Genomic DNA, 17890 nt, shown 5'->3' on the forward strand with positions numbered 1-17890 from the left:
TAAAAATTCTAAAATTTTGTGTCAGTATATCCTCGGATAAAACCCCAATTGCTTTCAAAATTAGGTGTGAATTGGGCACAAGTGATTGCTACACATTTTGTTATCTAAATGTAATATTTTTATTTATTTTTGCCTCAAAAATTATTATCTCTTCTTAAAATTTCACATCAACAGTTTATGTAAAAAATTTGTGTTTATATTTTTTTTATATAAATTTTAATTAAACCCCACTTATTTAATATAAATGAAAAAAAAATACATACAAAATTTTCACATCTGAAATATCATTATACCAGCTAGGCGGTTACCTTAAAAAGTGAAGCACATTCGAAAACGTTTCAACATCATTCAACTCTTATGAATTTACGGTGGATGCCTACTTGCGTGTTCCATGCTTGCCAACTACTAGAATTATACAAATAATTGCGGGCATACTTGGTTAAGAGTTTGATTTATATCTCATAAAAGTATGAGTTCAAATTCCGTTCGATCATATGAAAATTTTATCCATATAAGATACAGCGATAAGTTATTTTAGCTATTATTGTTTTTGTATATCTTGGACTACCACTTTAAAATATTGTTGGATCAGAATTTTAACCAACATTTATTTTTCTCTCTCTCGTTGACATTCTGATCCAATAGTATTTTAGAGTGGTAGACAAAGATAAGCAAAAAAAATAACAGGTAAAATAACATATCCCTATAATATATAATCTCTCAGAAGAATTTCTCAAAGAGGTTGATTAAAAAACCACCTAGCCCATTATAAAAGAGCTCCATTATTAAGCTTGTTTAATTAGTTTATTGACTTTTGCTTCGGTGGCAGAGAGTAAAAGAGGAAATGGAGGAAGCACTTAAGAGGGAGAAGAGCAAAGGACAAGTTGCTCTTCCTGCAACATACTGTGTTACCGGAGCCACAGGGTATATTGGTTCATGGCTGGTGGAGAGTCTTCTTCAAAGAGGTTACACTGTTCATGCCACTGTCAGAGATCCTGGTTAGTAACCTTTTTCTTCCACACTCTTTAATCACCTCTTGTTTTTGCATCACAGATTCAAGCTAGTAAACGGTGCTAGGAGACATGATTGGAATACAAAAATTAAGAAAGAAAAAATACAAGTTATGTGATAGTATTTGTGCCTTCCTATTTCCTTTTAAGTCATGATTTGACTTGGTGTCCTAATTATCGTCAATTTCTGGATTCTTTCAACAACAAAAGTTCTTTTTTTTAAAAAAAAAAAAAAGGCTAAAGCTCACAAGCAAACACAAAACAAAGAAACTAAGCTACCACTAGGGCACGAGCACTCCCAACAGAAAATATCAGCTAAATATAATAAATAAATTCCAATTAAAGGATCTCTTAGAAAACTTTATTGACTCCCTCTCCAGTATCTAGAAATGATAAGTCATTCGGTTTATGTACATCTTAATTTCTCTATAAGTATGATTAAATTTGATCCTTTAATCTTTTTGTAACTATATCTGTATTTGAGTGATTAGATGATCCTCACGAATTGCTACATCATACTTGATGAGCATAGAAATAACACTCTTTAAATCACTTTCAAGCTCGACATGGCGAAAATTTTCGCTCCATAAATAATTGTCAATAAATATAAAAATAAATAAAATGTTGAGCTTATAAATTTTCAGTACTTATGCCGTGATGATTCTAAATTCTTAATTTAGCCATTTACTTGATATTTTTGTTGGCTTTTTTACCCTTCTTATATAAAATTTAAGATATATTACATGTTTAATTCTTTTGATAAACTATTTATTAATATAATATTAATAAAACGCAAATGAAGAGTGTGTATTAACCGAATTCTAAATATTTGAACCAAATTCTCTAATAATCATCCTAATTATTAGGAAAAAAAATGTCTAATAATTTTTTAAGTTTTTAATATATTAAATGCATATATTTCTCATTTCATACATTTGTTGTTTATAATTAAGAAATAATTAAAAAATATTTTAAAAGAACATAATATTATTCTAAAACTATATACAATTATCAATTTTATTAAAAATATTAATCATTTGTATTTAATAGTTTTACTTTTAGCCTATTAGTCTTGTCAATGGTCACTGATACAGATTACAGAGTATATGACTTATTTTAACTTATGCGGATGTAAGTTGATCTTTTGACTGTCTTTGAAAAATACTGAGATCCATTCTAGAAGAATTATCAACTTCCGATTAAGTACATGTTTGAAAAAGCATAATTTTTAGAATTAAAAAAAATATTTCCATAAAAATTTAAAATATAAGTTACGTTGAAACAAAATAGATTACTTGAATAAGGGAAATAAATCCTCTATATATGTAGTGTTTTTATCCGAAATGTACACATGCCTTTTCTTTCTTTACTTAATGAATAATGGGATTTTTGTTCTTAAGATATATTATTTTTCAAAAATTAAAAAAATGATCAAAATAAGATTTTATTTTTTTTATTTTTTTACATATTGAAGAATTAAGTACACAATTTATTACATAACTGTTCACACCCCTCGTTACTAGATTAATCTTTCAAATAAATTCTTTTGTATATACTATATCATGTGGCAGCATTTGAAAAGATGCAGGTTCATGTAGCCCGCCACGTTAGGTGACTAAATTGCGAATTTTCTCTCTTTTCCTATGTACATGAGGGAAATTTTTACAATACTCTCATGGCATTCATTTTTTTATATGACCTTTCAATAAAAATCAAACACCAATATTGATATGACAACATGTCAATGCACAGAAAAAAGAGAAAAATATACATATTCGATAGTGGCTATCTTTTTAAAGGAAAAAACAAGTGTTATGTAATAGAAAAAAAATTAAATTTCCTACAGACACTTCAAATTTTGTGTTATTATGTTTTATTTTATTTTTAAATAAAATAATGACAAGTCACACTAATTTCTGTATCTGTAACATGTTGGGAAAACTCGGTTCCCTCAAGCTCGGCTCAGGGGCCTTTGTGCGGAAGTCAATCAACAAGATCCTGATCTCGAATCTCGGCAATACCTCGGCCTGAACTTCACCAGGTCGGGCAGCGCAGCGGAAATATCAAAACGAAAAATCACAAAACAGGAGAGAGAGAGAGAGAGAGAGAAGAAGAAGAACACAACCAGATTTAACGTGGGAAAACCTTCTCCAATGAAGAAGTAAAAACCCACGGGACCTAGTCCAGATCAAAAAATCCACTATGAAAATAATGGTTACAACGAATCAAATACACCAATGTGGTGGTTAACTCAATCTCTCCAACAATGGTGATAATCAAATTACCCTAGAGATGTTTCACTCAAACTCTCTTTACAGATCTCTCAAATGCAAAGCATAAAGCTTTACTCAAACAATCAAATAATTTTTCTCTCAAATTTATTCTCTCAATCTGACCTAGCCTCCACCCACAACTAATGAGTATATATAGAGGAGGTGGAAATTAGGGTTAGGGTTTTTAGGAAACCCCTCAAATGGGCTTGGGCTTAGCATTGAAGGAGGAAGCCCAACAAATCTCCCCCTCCGACTTCAATGCGTCGGCTTCAGCATCAACCCGGCTCCTTCACAGCAGTCTTCAAATTTCCTTGCTGGAACCGGCTTTGTCATCATGTCGGACCAATTTTGGTCAGTGTGCACCTTGACGAGTTCGAGCTCTCCACCTTCCACCACATCCCAGATCCAGTGATACCTCACATCAGTATGCTTAGTGCGGGAGTGATAGGTCGAATTCTTCGCAAGATGGATTGCGCTTTGATTGTCACAACCCAGCTCGTACTTGTCTTGATCATGGCCGAGTTCCATGAGGAACTTCTTCATCCACAGCATCTCTTTGCTTGTCTCCGTAGCGGCAATGTACTCAGCCTCTGTTGTAGATAGTGCAACACATTTCTGAAGTCTTGATTGCCAAGAGACAGCTCATCCGGCAAATCTCATCAAATATCCTGTAGTCGACTTCCTCGAGTCGGCGTCTCCCCCTAAATCAGAATCTGAGTAGCCTTGCAACTCGGCTTTTCCTTCTCCAAATCTGAGACATAAGTCGGTCGTACCTCGGAGGTACTTGAAGATCCACTTCACTGCTTCCCAGTGTTCTTTGCCGGGGTTTGACAAATACCGGCTTACCATTCCAACAGCATACGCCAAGTCGGGTCTAGTGCAAACCATTGCATACATCAAGCTTTCGACGGCGGATTGGTAAGGGACCTTCATCATCTCATCTTTATCTTCATCAGATCTCGGACATTGCTTCTGGTTCAGCTTTATGTGTCCGGCAAGGGGGGTGCTCACTGTTTTGGCTTTGTCCATGCTGAATCTCTTCAGAATCTTCTCAATATATTTCTCTTGACTCAGCCACAGTAGCTTCTTCTGTCTATCTCGGATGATCTTGATTCCGAGAATCTGCTTTGCAGGGCCGAGGTCCTTCATTGCGAAGGACGAGCTCAACGCCTTTTTCAGGGCGGCTATCCTCGATTTGTCTTTCCCTACAATAAGCATGTCGTCAACATATAACAACAAGATCAAAAAATCTCCGGCCTCATACCTCTTCACAAATACGCAGTGGTCGGCTTTAGTATTCTCAAACTTATGATCAGTCATGAATGATTCAAACTTCTTGTACCACTGCCGAGGTGCTTGCTTCAAGCCATAGAGACTCTTCTTCAACCGACATACCAAGTCTTCTTGGTCTGGAGCTTGGAATCCTTCAGGTTGCTCCATATATATTTCTTCTTCTAAATCACCATGAAGAAATGTCGTCTTCACGTCCATTTGTTCTACCTCGAGGTCCATCGAAGCCGCCATGGCTAACACGGTTCGGACCGAGGTCATTTTCACCACAGGAGAAAAAATCTCCTCAAAGTCTACTCCTTTCTTCTGATTGCAGCCTTTCACTACAATTCGGGCTTTGTATCTCGGCTTTTGCCCGTTTTCTTCATTCTTGTAAACCCATTTATTTTTCAGAGCTCGTCTTCCTTCTGGCAACTCGGTCAGCTCATAAGTCTGATTCTCGTGCAAAGACTTCATCTCATCTTGCATTGCCTTTTCCCTTTCTTCTTTCTCTGAGGTCGTTACAGCCTCATCATAACTCTGAGGCTCACCGTCTTCAGCAGCAACGGTGTATTCAACAGATGGGTATCTCGTAGAGGGTCTTCTTTCTCGAGTTGGATATCTCGGCTGTTCTTCAGCTTGAGGACCCGGTTCATCATTCTCATCCCGGATCTCATCATAACCTCGGACCTCAGTGTCTTGGTCATCTTCAGCTTGTTGCTGATCATCATTTTCTTTATTTTCTTGATTTTCTCCCCCTGCTTCAGCTCGGACAGGAGGGATGGGTTCTTCGTGTCTGACAGTAACTCAGACTTTGGGCTTCGAGATGTCATGAATATTCTCATGCTCATGAAAGATCACATCTCGGCTTCTCACGATCTTCTTATTGATTGGATCCCAAAGTCGGAACCCGAACTCACATCTCGGCGAACCAAGAAAGATGCATTCTTTTGTCTTCGCATCAAGTTTAGCCCTTTCATCTTTAGGGATATGCACGAAAGCTCGGCATCCAAACACCTTCAATTGATTATAGGCCGCTTTCTGACCTGTCCAGACTTCTTCTGGAATTTCTCCTTCAAGTGGCTGTGATGGTGAGAGGTTGATCAAGTTAACAGATGTTTTGACGGCTTCTCCCCAGAATGATTTCGGTAACCCGACATTGGATAACATACCTAGTACCTTCTCTTCAATAGTTCTGTTCATCCGCTCAGCCAGTCCATTCAGCTGAGTTGTCTTGGGGGCGTCTTCTCAAGTCGAATCACGGCCGCTCTGCAGTATGCATCAAATGGGCCGCAATACTCACCACCATTATCAGATCGAACCACCTTCAATTTCTTGTCAGTCTCCCTTTCAGCCATTGCATAAAATTCTTTAAAGGATCGGAGTACCTGGTCTTTAGACTTCAACAAATATACCCACACTTTCGGGAATGGTCATCAATAAATGAAACAAAGTACTGAGCTCCTCCAAGGGATCTTTCCGACATGGAGCAGACATCAGTATGGACGAGGTCAAGAATATACCTACGTCGTCTTGGTTGATCCGGTCTCACAAAAGAAACATGGTGCTGCTTTCCAGCTAGGCAGTGCGTGCAACTCTCCAACGTTTGGCCTTTCAACCCGGTCAGTAATCCTTTCTTGTTCAGGATCTGGAGCCCTTTCTCGCTCATGTGGCCGAGGCGCTTGTGCCATAGCTCCAAGCTAGGTTCATCTCGGACAGAGTTGGCTTCTCTGCCATTGATCTTTCCTTGCATCACGTACAAGGAGCCTTTCTTCTTACCTCGAGCCACGACCAAGTTTCCCTTGGTCAGCTTCCATCTAACACTACCGAAGTAGTTCACTAACCCAGCATCATCAAGTTTGCCTACAGAGATTAGGTTCAAACGCATGTCAGGAACATGCCTTACATTTTTCAACACAAGTCGGCATCCGACATCTGTGGTCAGAGTTACATCACCGACACCAACAATCTTACTGGTCACTTGATTTCCCATCTTCACGACTCCAAAATCACCACCTCGGTAAGAGGAGAAAAAACCTTTGTGTGGAATAATGTGGAAGGAGGCACCGGAGTCAACAATCCAGGTGCAGTCATCATATGCAACATTCAAATAATTATCCTCACCAAGGAGGAATATCTCAGCATCCGGGTTGGCAGCCACCACAGTGGTGCTCTTGTCTTCCCTCTTCTTGGGAATAATCTGATCCGGCTTCACATTGTCGTTCTTCTCATCATTCTGCAGGGTCCAACAATCTGGCTTCTTATGGCCTGTCTTTCCACAGTAAAAGCACTTCAACTCATATTTCGTCTTTGACCGACCTCTGGACTTTCCTCTTCTGTCACGATCTCGACCCCGGCTTTTGCTTCTACCCTGGGAGTCGGATTTCCCTTGGTTCTCTGCATGTTGGCCTCAGACGTGCTTGAAACACCTCGTTCTCTTCTCCTGACTTCTTCGCTCAGGAGGCTGTCTGTCATGACATCCATCTTCAACTTTCCTTCTGGAACTGAATTACTCAAAGTCACCACCAGAGTATCCCAGCTTTCTGGCAGCGAGCTCAACAGCAGCAAAGTCTACATCTCATTATCAATTTTCATCTCAGCTTTTGACAGCTGATTCACAATACCTTTATAGGTGTTGAGGTGTTCAATCATGCTCATGCCGTCCTTGTATTCAAGCTTCATAAGTCGGCGAACCAGGTATGCTTTATTCCTGGGAGTCTTCTTTTGAATCATGGACTCCAGCTTCGTCCACAACTCATACGCGTTCGTGAATTCGGACACGTTCTCAAAGAGGCTTTTATCAATATATTTCCTGATCGTGGCTACCGCCTTCCGACTCAGGATCTCCCACTCCTTATCGGTCTTGCCTGCCGGTCTCTCGTCAAGGGTAATGGGCTCATGTAGATCTTTGCAGTAGAGATGATCTTCCATCATCGGTCTCCAATAGGTAAAATTATCTGCGGTCAACTTGAACATGTCTCCATCATTAGTTATGCCACTGGTCTCCATTCGTCTCCCTCAGAACCCGTCGAACTCGAGCTCTGATACCACTGTTGGGAAAACTCGGTTCCCTCCAGCTCGGCTCGGGGGCCTTTGTGCGGAAGTCAATCAACAAGATCCTGATCTCGGATCTCGGCAATACCTCGGCCTGAACTTCACCAGGTCGGGCAGCGCAACGGAAATATCAAAACGAAAAATCACAAAACAGGAGAAAGAGAAGAAGAACACAACCAGATTTAACGTGGGAAAACCTTCTCCAATGAAGAAGTAAAAACCCACGGGACCTAGTCCAAATCAAATAATCCACTATGAAAATAATAGTTACAACGAATCAAATACACCAATGTGGTGGTTAACTCAACCTCTCCAACAATGGTGATAATCAAACTACCTTAGAGATGTTTCACTCAAACTCTCTCTACAGATCTTTCAAATGCAAAGCATAAAGCTTTACTCAAACAATCAAATAATTTTTCTCTCAAATTTGTTCTCTCAATCTGAGCTAGCCTCCACCCACAACTAATGAGTATATATAGAGGAGGTGGAAATTAGGGTTAGAGTTTTTAGGAAATCTCTCAAATGAGCTTGGGCTTAGCATTGAAGGAGGAAGCCCAACATAACATGACCTAACTAATTTGATGTAACGTGAAATACTTAAAACCCATTTTTAAATGGGCTTGCAATTTCTCATGTTGCATGAGAAATGCAAGTTTTCCTACAGAGAGAGAAAGGGGTGGGGTCCACCTTAAAGAAAAAAATAAAAAATAGAAAAGTAATTGGCACAAACATCGAAGTGAGAGTGATAGGAGAGGAGATTTCTCATGCAACATGAGAAATCTTTTTCTCTTTTTAAATATAGGTATCTCGTTTTCAACGACAATAATACCCAAACACTGGATGCCACCGTGAAAGGTCCACATTGGGAACTTTTAATTACTGCAACTTTAGCAAATACTTTGTTACCGTCATGGCAACAAAACTCAAACATTTCATGCACCACATAAAATGTATTTCATGGGTACATAATAACTTCATTTTGATAATTAGATTTTTTAAGTAATTAATAGTCTTTTTTTGTTACTAGTTCGGAAAAAATTCCAATGTATAATCGTGTGATCATTTTTTCCCTAACTTATTTTCAATGCTTCAGTAAAGATTAGCATCAAGTTAAATTAAGTTTAAGTGTGCCCTTATTGCTTTTTTAAAGAGTTAAAATGAGTTGTGTTATATCTATTTGAAATATTTTTTTTAATAATCCTCCTAGTATTGAATAAAAAAATATTACCTAATTTTAGTTGTATCTTATGGACTAATGAAACTCAAGTTTTGTCTGATAAAATTGTAATAATTATCCTTAAATGTTTGACTTTATCTTATATTAATAATTTAATGTAACAGAAAAGTCATTACACTTCCTGTCATTGTGGACTGGGGTTGACCGATTGAGAATTTTCAAAGCGGATTTGAATGAAGAAGGAAGCTTTGATGAGGCTGTAAAAGGCTGTGATGGCGTTTTTCATGTTGCAGCATCAATGGAATTCAGTGTTGTTGCGAAAGAAAACATTGGTAATGACATGACGATAACCAATGCTTTCAATGAAACTTGAAGTGCACAAAGCTTTTGACAATTTGTGAAATTGTTAATGAGACTTGTGACCCTGTTTTGACATTGCAGAGTCCTATGTTCAAACAAATGTAATTGATCCTGCAATCAAAGGAACCTTAAACCTTCTCAAGTCATGCTTGAAATCAAATTCTGTGAAAAGGGTTGTTTTCACATCTTCGATAAGTACCATTACTGCCAAAGACATCAATGGAAAGTGGAAACCTTTTGTTGATGAATCTTGTCAAATCCAAGCTGAACATGTATGGAACACACAAGCAAGTGGATGGGTAAATAATGCTTTCCCTGGCTCCCTTGCATTTGTACACAAAATTGCTTCCTTTGATTGCACTCTCTTCACTGTGGCAGGTTTATGCACTCTCAAAGCTTCTAACAGAAGCAGCAGCATTCAAATTTGCAAAAGAAAATGGCATTAATCTTGTGTCAGTCATAACAACCACTGTTGCAGGCCCATTCTTCACTACTAATGTTCCATCAAGTGTTAAAGTCCTACTATCACCAATAACAGGTTATTTTTAGTTTTTTTACCATCAATCTACATGCATGTTGGTATAATATTTTCATCCAGGGACATTGAAAAATCATTTATTCATCATGTCACCATGCTTGACCATATTGATTGTAAAGCGTGAATTGAACCAAAAGCTTAAACTATTAAATGAGATTACATTAATGGTTTTTATATTTCTCTAACACACCCCTCACACGAGAGCTCATTGGACTTGAAGGGGGATGATGCATTAACTCAGCTTACCTGTGCTAAGAAACTTCACAATATTTAAGTATTTTTATTAATAAGATGGGGATGAGGATCAAACTTGTGACCACTTAATCACGTCAGCTATAATACCATATAAAGCATCAATTCAACCCAGAAATTTAGACTGTTAGGTGAGGCTACATTAATAGTTTATATATTTCTCTAACATTGATCTTATATGTAGGTGAAACTGAGTTCTTCAAGATATTATCTGCTGTAAATGCAAGAATGGGATCAATTGCTTTAGTTCACATTGAAGATATATGTAATGCCCATGTATTCCTAATGGAGCATGCTGAAGCAGAAGGTCAATACATATGCAGCAGCAGCAGTTGTCCTTTGTCTATGTTGATTAATCTTCTTGCCAAAGAGTACTCTTACTCAAATAAGAAAAGGTAATGTTCTTCCCTTCTATATACTGATTTTATTTTATTTTTCATTGCTTATGCTATTCTTATATTCATATGCAGGATTGCTGAGAAAAATTATGATAAAGTTCCTTCTGAGATTTCCTCAAAGAAATTAAAAGATTTGGGTTTTAGTTACAAGCATGGACTTGAAGATATAATCCGTCAGACAATTATTTGTTGCCTAGATTATGGTTATTTACCTTCTATTAGCCAATAGCCTTTCAATGCCGTGGTTCATGATCCTTAGTAATTGAAATTTTGTACTAATTGTGATGAAAAATAAATAAATGAAGTCACTTTTAGAACACCAAGTTCCTTCTTCAATATTTTGTATATATTATATTATCTTAATTCTTAACCTTTTTACAATAATTCATTGTCATCATTAATGGTCAATGTTGAAATATATAAAAACCATTAATGTAGCCTCACCCAACAGCTTAAATTTTTGGGTTGAATTAGTTCTTTACATGGTATCAAAGCCTCGTGTCCCGGGTTCAAATCTCACCGCCCCCCACTTTCTTTATAGTGGAATTTCTTTCTTTGCACAGGTAGGTAGGCTTGTATGTTGTCCACCCTTCAAGCACAGTGGGCTCTTGTGTGAGGGGACATGTTGAAATATATAAAAACTATTAATATAGCCTCACCCAACAGCTTCAGCTTTTGGGTTGAATTGATTTTTTACAGTCAATAATAGGTGCAAGTCTTGAAACAACAGTAGAGTTGTTCCTTATGACCAAAAAAGGTCACGTGTTCGGGTTTAGGAAATAGTCTCTTTGCAAAATTATAAGGCTAAAACTGCGTACAATCAACCCTCACTCCTACTCTCACAAGTTGGGAAGCATTGTGTACTAGAATTTGCCCTTCACCCGTTAATGGTCAATAATAGAGGCCTGGTCCCAAAATTTGCAAGGGTGATATGCGGCAATTACACCGACCAGAAGGTGTTGATGAGTTAAAAAAACACCAGGAATTTATAATTGTATCTCATCTGACTCAACAAACATAAATTAAGTTCGGTCCATATTCAGCTAAACCTCCTGAATTAATATGATCTCATTGTACTTTCAAAAATAGAATTTGAGACTATAGTAGAAACCAAAATAACATACAAGGGATTAATTAAATCTAGGGAACAATTTAATCAAATATTTCGACATACCAAGCTTAGAAATCACTTGAAAGATACATATATCTAATTTAGTTTAGGTGAATTATAGCTGATCAACTAATTTATCAGCATAATTTTCATAATACAGTTATTTTGTAGATTGTTGTGAATAATCTCAACACTCGTATGTAGCTGATTTTTGTAATTAGAATACCTCGTTTGGTTGTTGGTTCACAGAAAGATCCATTTGGTTTCTTTGGAAAAAAAGCCAGACTCTGGTGTTGTAAGTCATGCTGAGTATGCAAATTCAAGGATGTATTTCATTCAGACTATTCAGTATTTCAATTTGAAGTGCATTTTGACCAACTGGGAAGTCTGCAATCATTAGAAACATTTCTATGTAAATGCAATCCTAAAGATAGAGCTAAGAGCAATTTGTTAAGAAATATTTATAGGCAAGGGCAAAACATAAGGGGAAAGGTTAAGTTCACTAGTTTTACTTTTAGCCATTGTGGTGCCTTTCACTATTTTTTTTTCCTTCGTCTTTGATATTGCATTTCTATCAGCAACTGACGAAGTCTACATCAAACATTTAAGAAAGAAGCCACAAATGGTTCGGATAACTGTCAAGAGTTCAGAAAATTGATGTAAAGCTTCTCATGGCTGTGTAGTTGTTGCAGCCTAATTATGAGTCCCTGCCAACTGCAGGCTTTATTCAATTTCAGTTTTTCTAAAAATACTTAAAACTTCGAAAATTTGAAATATCCAATGGGGATTCATTCAATTATCTCCATCCCCAAACAAGGGACGTGTGGTAGACATTTATGAGGTGCATGTGCCATGTGAAGTTGAAAGTTGTACAGATGCTACAGTGATGAAATGTCATTACCAGTCCACACTAAGATTGTTAGGAGAAGATCACCTTTGATTTTATCCTTTAGCAACTAAGTCCTAGTTTTTAGCAAGAATAGTTTGTTATTATTCCATGTATAGTTTGTTGAACAGTATACTTTATTCTAGTTGATCCTCCTTGATTCTGTATAACCGACTTGTGTATATATTGGCTATCAGCCATTTCATTAAATATAACAACATATTCAAATCCTCTTAGTTTTCTATATGGTATCAGTTTGAAGGTATCGATCCACTTTCCCAATGGCTGATTCTGATTCAGATTCTTCCGCTGTCAATATCAATGCTAATGACAAGCGTCCCAACCCATTCAATTTTTCTGCATCACAAACAGCAGCTGCAACACCTATAGTGTCCAACCAAAACTCGATTCTCAACCTGAGTCCTGAGCTTCTACAGCAAATTGCCAACATGGTTGTTTCCTCCACTACACCGTCTGCTAACACTGTATCCCTTTCTGGTAAGCACACTCTGCCTTCTACCTGGTTGGTGGATAGTGGCGCTTCTCAACACATGACAGGGAACCTCCATTTAATCTCCAATGTTACATCTATTCCACCCACTACAATAGGTTTACCTGATGGTGATCAACTTGTTTCCAATCACAGTGGCAGACTCAAGTTGACATCTCATATTTCTCTTCAGAATGTGTTATATGTTCCCAAATTACAATGCAACCTCATATCAGTTGCTCAATTACTTGCTGATACAAATTGCATCATTTCTTTTACTCACAATGGCTGTGAATTGCAGGACCCCATAACGAGGATCAAGACTGGACTGGGTAGATTGCAAGCTGGTGTTTATGTGCATGACTCATCCAACAACAAATCCATCTCTACTGCATGTGCGGCTCACACTCAACAGAATGCAGATGTTTGGCACCGTCGATTGGGTCACCCTTCATTTCAGTTTTTAAGCTTTCTTCCTTTTGTTACAGTGAATAAAAATAGGGGTCATTCTCCTTCAGTTTGTGACATTTGCCTACGCGCACAACAAACTCGTACTGTATTCCCTATTAGCATTAATAAAACTACTGCATGCTTTGATCTTATTCACTGCGATATCTGGGGTCCATATCAAACTACCTCTCTAACCGGTGCAAGATATTTTTTAACAATTGTGGATGATTATAGCAGAAACGTCTGGGTTTATTTAATGACCACCAAGTCTGAAACGTTCCAATACTTAACTCGATTTCTTCTCATGGTACGTAATCAGTTTAATACCATGGTCAAAATAATACGCTCCGACAATGGATCAGAATTTTGTGCTCATAATCTCCGCAAGGTTTATTCCGATATGGGAATTATACATCAAACATCATGTGTAGACACACCACAGCTGAATGGTCGTGTTGAACGGAAACATAGACATATTTTGAATGTTGCAAGAGCATTACGCTTTCAAGCTAGTCTTCCTATCGAGTTTTGGGGTGAATGTGTTCTAACTGCGGTACATTTAATCAATAGAACCCCCACTCCTCTTCTCCAAGGAAAAACACCATATGAATGTCTTTTCAACCGCACACCCAGCTATGATCATATTCGCATATTCGGATGTCTTTGCCATGCTCATCCACGTCCCAAACCGTTGGACAAGTTTGCAGCTCGATCAACTCGGTGTCTGTTCCTGGGATATCCTTTTGGCAAAAAGGGTTGGAGGCTTTATAACCTTGAAACACATACTGTTTTTGTATCCAAAGACGTGGTATTTGAAGAGAACACCTTTCCTTTTGCACCAACCACAGTCATTCCTACCACTGATATTCCTCACGACCCAAACCCCCATAACCTCATATCACCCGAACCAACCCTTGCTCCACAAAGCCCATCCTTTGATTCCCAAGTTGTTACCAACCCTGTCCCTTTAATTGAAGACACTCTCCCTGTTGAACAGGCTCAGCCCGAATCTGCCCCTACTGTCTCCAATGAGCTTTCTATCCGACAAGAACAGCCCCCAGAAGTCACACATCCATCTGCACCTTTGGGACGTGGTCACCGTTCTCGCCGTCCTCCATCATATCTCCAAGATTTCGAATGCTCCAAAGTCATCGCGCATAATCCACTAGCTTCTTCTACTTCTTCCAGTCCTTCCTCAGGTATGGCTTATCCTATTGCTAACTTTGTTTCTTGTTCTAGATTCTCTCCCAAACATCAACAATTCCTTGCTGCCATTTCTTCTGGTGTTGAACCAAAAACATTCAAGGATGTTGTAACTGATGAAAGGTGGCGTGTAGCAATGCGAAAAGAAATAGATGCCCTTGAACAAAATCACACGTGGGAACTCACTTCTTTGCCACCAGGAAAACGTGCCATTCCATGCAAGTGGGTATACCGCATTAAGTACAACTCAAATGGTACAGTGGAGAGATTCAAAGCACGGTTGGTCATTGCCGGTAACAATCAAATAGCTGGAGAAGAATACTTCGATACATATGCTTACCATAAAAGGTAAATGCCATTAGGAGTTAAGACGCCATAAAGTGGACAATAACTTACCATATTCAGTTATTCACACTAAAATTTTTGTATGACAGCATATAAATAAATACATGGTGGGAGAGAGAACTGAGATATGGGTCCTGGACCCTATCTTAAACCGTTGTTGTTCTTATCTCAGGGTGATCCATAAGCTCCAATGAAGTAAAACTGGCAATTAAATATTTATCAAAGCACTGACAGCACAATGGTAAGAGGAGAAGATAAGGGGTATATGCTTAAGTTGTGAACATATACTTCTAATCCTTCCTCGTATTTGTCCTCATGTTTGGAATCATCTCTGTCTCAACTTGATCCATAACCATTCAAGGAGGACCACAACCCTTTATTTTTTTTTACCAAATTTCCTTTCTCAAAAAGAAAATGGGACATTTTTGCAATATTTGCTTCAGTATATGTTCATTAATTTATTAGGGTAAGGTCAAACACCTTGCCTGATATCACATTATAATAATACTAATATAGATATATATAACCCACAGATCATCATGAATGGTGGTCAGTCAATTTAAGTCATTTAATGAGCACTTGAAATTGAATCTAGTCATGGATTGCATTAAAGTAAACTAATTAGTTTTCGTACTTGGTGGTAGGCTTTACCACTTAATTAAATGCACACACAACTAGGATTCTTCTATATCTTGCAATTTGATTTTGGCAAAATTTAATCAGGTTAGTTGGTTTTATTACACATTTCAAATAGGAAATATTTTTTTAGGCCAATTAATATAACATTTACCCAAAATTATAACCTGTAACCAACTTCAATGACCATTAATTAAAGTGGGAAATGTTGAAGGGACAGTTAATTACTTAAGCTTGAGTTAGTATGATGTCATTGTCTTGCAATATTATTTTGTGCATTTCATCCTTGGCAGATGAAAGTTTTCAGTGCCATAAAAAAAATACAAATGTATGAATAAGAGGTTCATTCAATCAACAAAGAAGCACACATACATGGAAGAGGAATCAAAATTCTTAGAAATGCTGGGCAAAGAACCTCCATTGTGCATAGAAAGACCAAAATAGGGAACCAATAAAAAGTAACACTACACAGTTAATATTGGCAACTTTTAACTTTGATTCTTTTGCTTCAGGGTTTACAAATTACCACAAAGCAAGGAAGAAGAGCTCTAGGATTGAGCAAATAAAGCTCCTCAATATTTGAATAAAGACCAACTTTCCCAGCCAATGAATCAAACCCTGTTTGACCTGCCATTTCCTGAATGTTCTCAAGAGGTCTATGGACCCTGCCAGCAATTACTCTGCACACTATCAATGCTTTTCTTAGTGATGGGTCATGGTCAAAAACCTCAATAGATTCAAAAGCCCTTCCACTTGTGGAAGTAGTGAAAACTCCTATTCCACCCTTGAGCTCATTCTTGGCAGAAAAACCATTTCTAATAATTCTACAAACACAGCATTTTTCAGATAGGCAAAGACTAGAAGAGCCATTGTGACCAAGAGAACAAGCAACAGTGGTTCCATAGAACCTCAATAGCTCATTCCCATCAGCAAGACATCGAGGATGCTTCTTGGGGAGTTTGCTGGCTTTGATTTTCACCATCTCTCTGTACTCTTCAAACCGAGCCAAAGTCTTTTGCATGTTATGGACTTTCAAAACTCTCTCAATTCGACCACATTGGTTTTCAGACTTTAACCAGCTCGTCCTGCATATTATCTCCACTATTTTTCTTGATGAATCACCTTCCACAAGTTCAGTAACTGTAAAACAAAAAACTTGTTCTTTAATCCTTAAAATATGTGAAAACAACACCAAAGTGTCAACAAACCATAAGAAAAACAAAAACAAAAAAAAATGTGGACCTTATCCACTTGAAGATAGAAACCATGAAAACCAGATAAACTTACAATAGATATTTGACAAAAAAACAAAAATGGTTACCTACCAGCATGTTTGGAAAGATGATGAGCTTCAGCAGCATCCCATTTGTTAAATTGCTCACCACATTTGTGGCAAGTCACAGTAGAAGAACCATTAGAATCTGTCTCAAGAAACAACCTACTTCCTGAATGAAGTCCAACACCATGCAGGCCAGACCCTTCTTTATCTGATAGAAGGAAAGGAGATTTCCTTGGAGGAGTGGATGAAGTCCTAAAAGAAGGGTTGAAGTAGTGCATTGTAGGGTGCCCTCCAGGGCCAGGAGTCCCAGGCCTTAAAGTGCCAACAAAGGTTGAATTAGCACCACCATTATTACCACCTCCACCATCACTGCCAACCCCTTCTTGAAATCCTCCATAGCCAGTGATTTTCAGCTCACACCTTGAGTTACTCAAAATCACTTCATGTGTTATTGGGTTGAGGAACTCACTGCTCCCTATGGATCTTGGACTACAACTTGGTGGCTTCTCTAGATGCCTCTTGCTTCCATGGATAACATCTTTGAGATTTGCTATGGACCTGGAACAACCTGACCTACCTGTCCCTTCCCTTTTAGTCAAGATTGTGCTCAAGTGCTTCCTTGATTTTGGGTCATGAACATCTGATGGCTCTGATTTGCAGTGTAGAGACTTTTTCAAAGAGAACCACACAGTTGGCATATTATCCTCAGTGTTTTCCACTTTTTTTTTTCCTTGGTAGGAACACTTCAACAACTACACTCCTAAGTGTCCCAAGCTTTTGAAATCTTCAACAACTTAACTCTTTTAGAATGTTCATTTCCAAAAGGCTCCACATTTCCCTTTGCCACCAAAGATATCATACCATTACTTTTCTGCTTTATGTAAACACCCCTTCTCTTTTTTGCATGATACAACTATGCATCAAAGGGCTATGAACAAAACACATTTCAGAAGAGAAACAATCCAAAAGTGTTTTTTTTCAACAAGAAGAAAATTCAAAAGATTCCATTAGGTACTTTTGAAAATTATCAAGTACAAATGTCAGCATGAAGGGACATTTGTGATTTGTGAAAGCCACTCCTGCTAGCTGCTGCATCACACAGAAAGGATTTTGGCAATTTGCATTTGTGTTGTGTCAGTGAGCACGTTAGATATAG

At 37.8% G+C, this 17890-nt stretch overlaps 2 protein-coding genes across 2 annotated transcripts; one reads left to right on the forward strand and one right to left on the reverse strand.

Moving 5' to 3' along the window:
• The first annotated feature begins 844 nt into the window (after window positions 1–844).
• On the forward strand, window positions 845–10563 carry LOC133288144 (putative anthocyanidin reductase). The gene is made up of 6 exons (XM_061485844.1): window positions 845–998; window positions 8951–9118; window positions 9228–9445; window positions 9525–9684; window positions 10121–10331; window positions 10407–10563. Exons 1-6 carry the CDS (start codon window positions 845–847, stop codon window positions 10561–10563), a joined length of 1068 nt encoding a protein of 355 aa, XP_061341828.1.
• A 5400-nt stretch (window positions 10564–15963) lies between these two features.
• On the reverse strand, window positions 15964–17456 carry LOC133288131 (uncharacterized). The gene is made up of 2 exons (XM_061485832.1): window positions 16781–17456; window positions 15964–16595 (listed from the first exon to the last, which is right to left on the reverse strand). Exons 1-2 carry the CDS (start codon window positions 17430–17432, stop codon window positions 15964–15966), a joined length of 1284 nt encoding a protein of 427 aa, XP_061341816.1. The 5' UTR covers window positions 17433–17456.
• Window positions 17457–17890: the final 434 nt, after the last annotated feature.

This window comes from Gastrolobium bilobum, unplaced genomic scaffold (assembly GCF_033153095.1).
Source record: "Gastrolobium bilobum isolate Gb01-03AN ecotype WA unplaced genomic scaffold, APGP_CSIRO_Gbil_v1 utg14970, whole genome shotgun sequence".
Lineage (NCBI taxonomy): Eukaryota > Viridiplantae > Streptophyta > Magnoliopsida > Fabales > Fabaceae > Gastrolobium > Gastrolobium bilobum.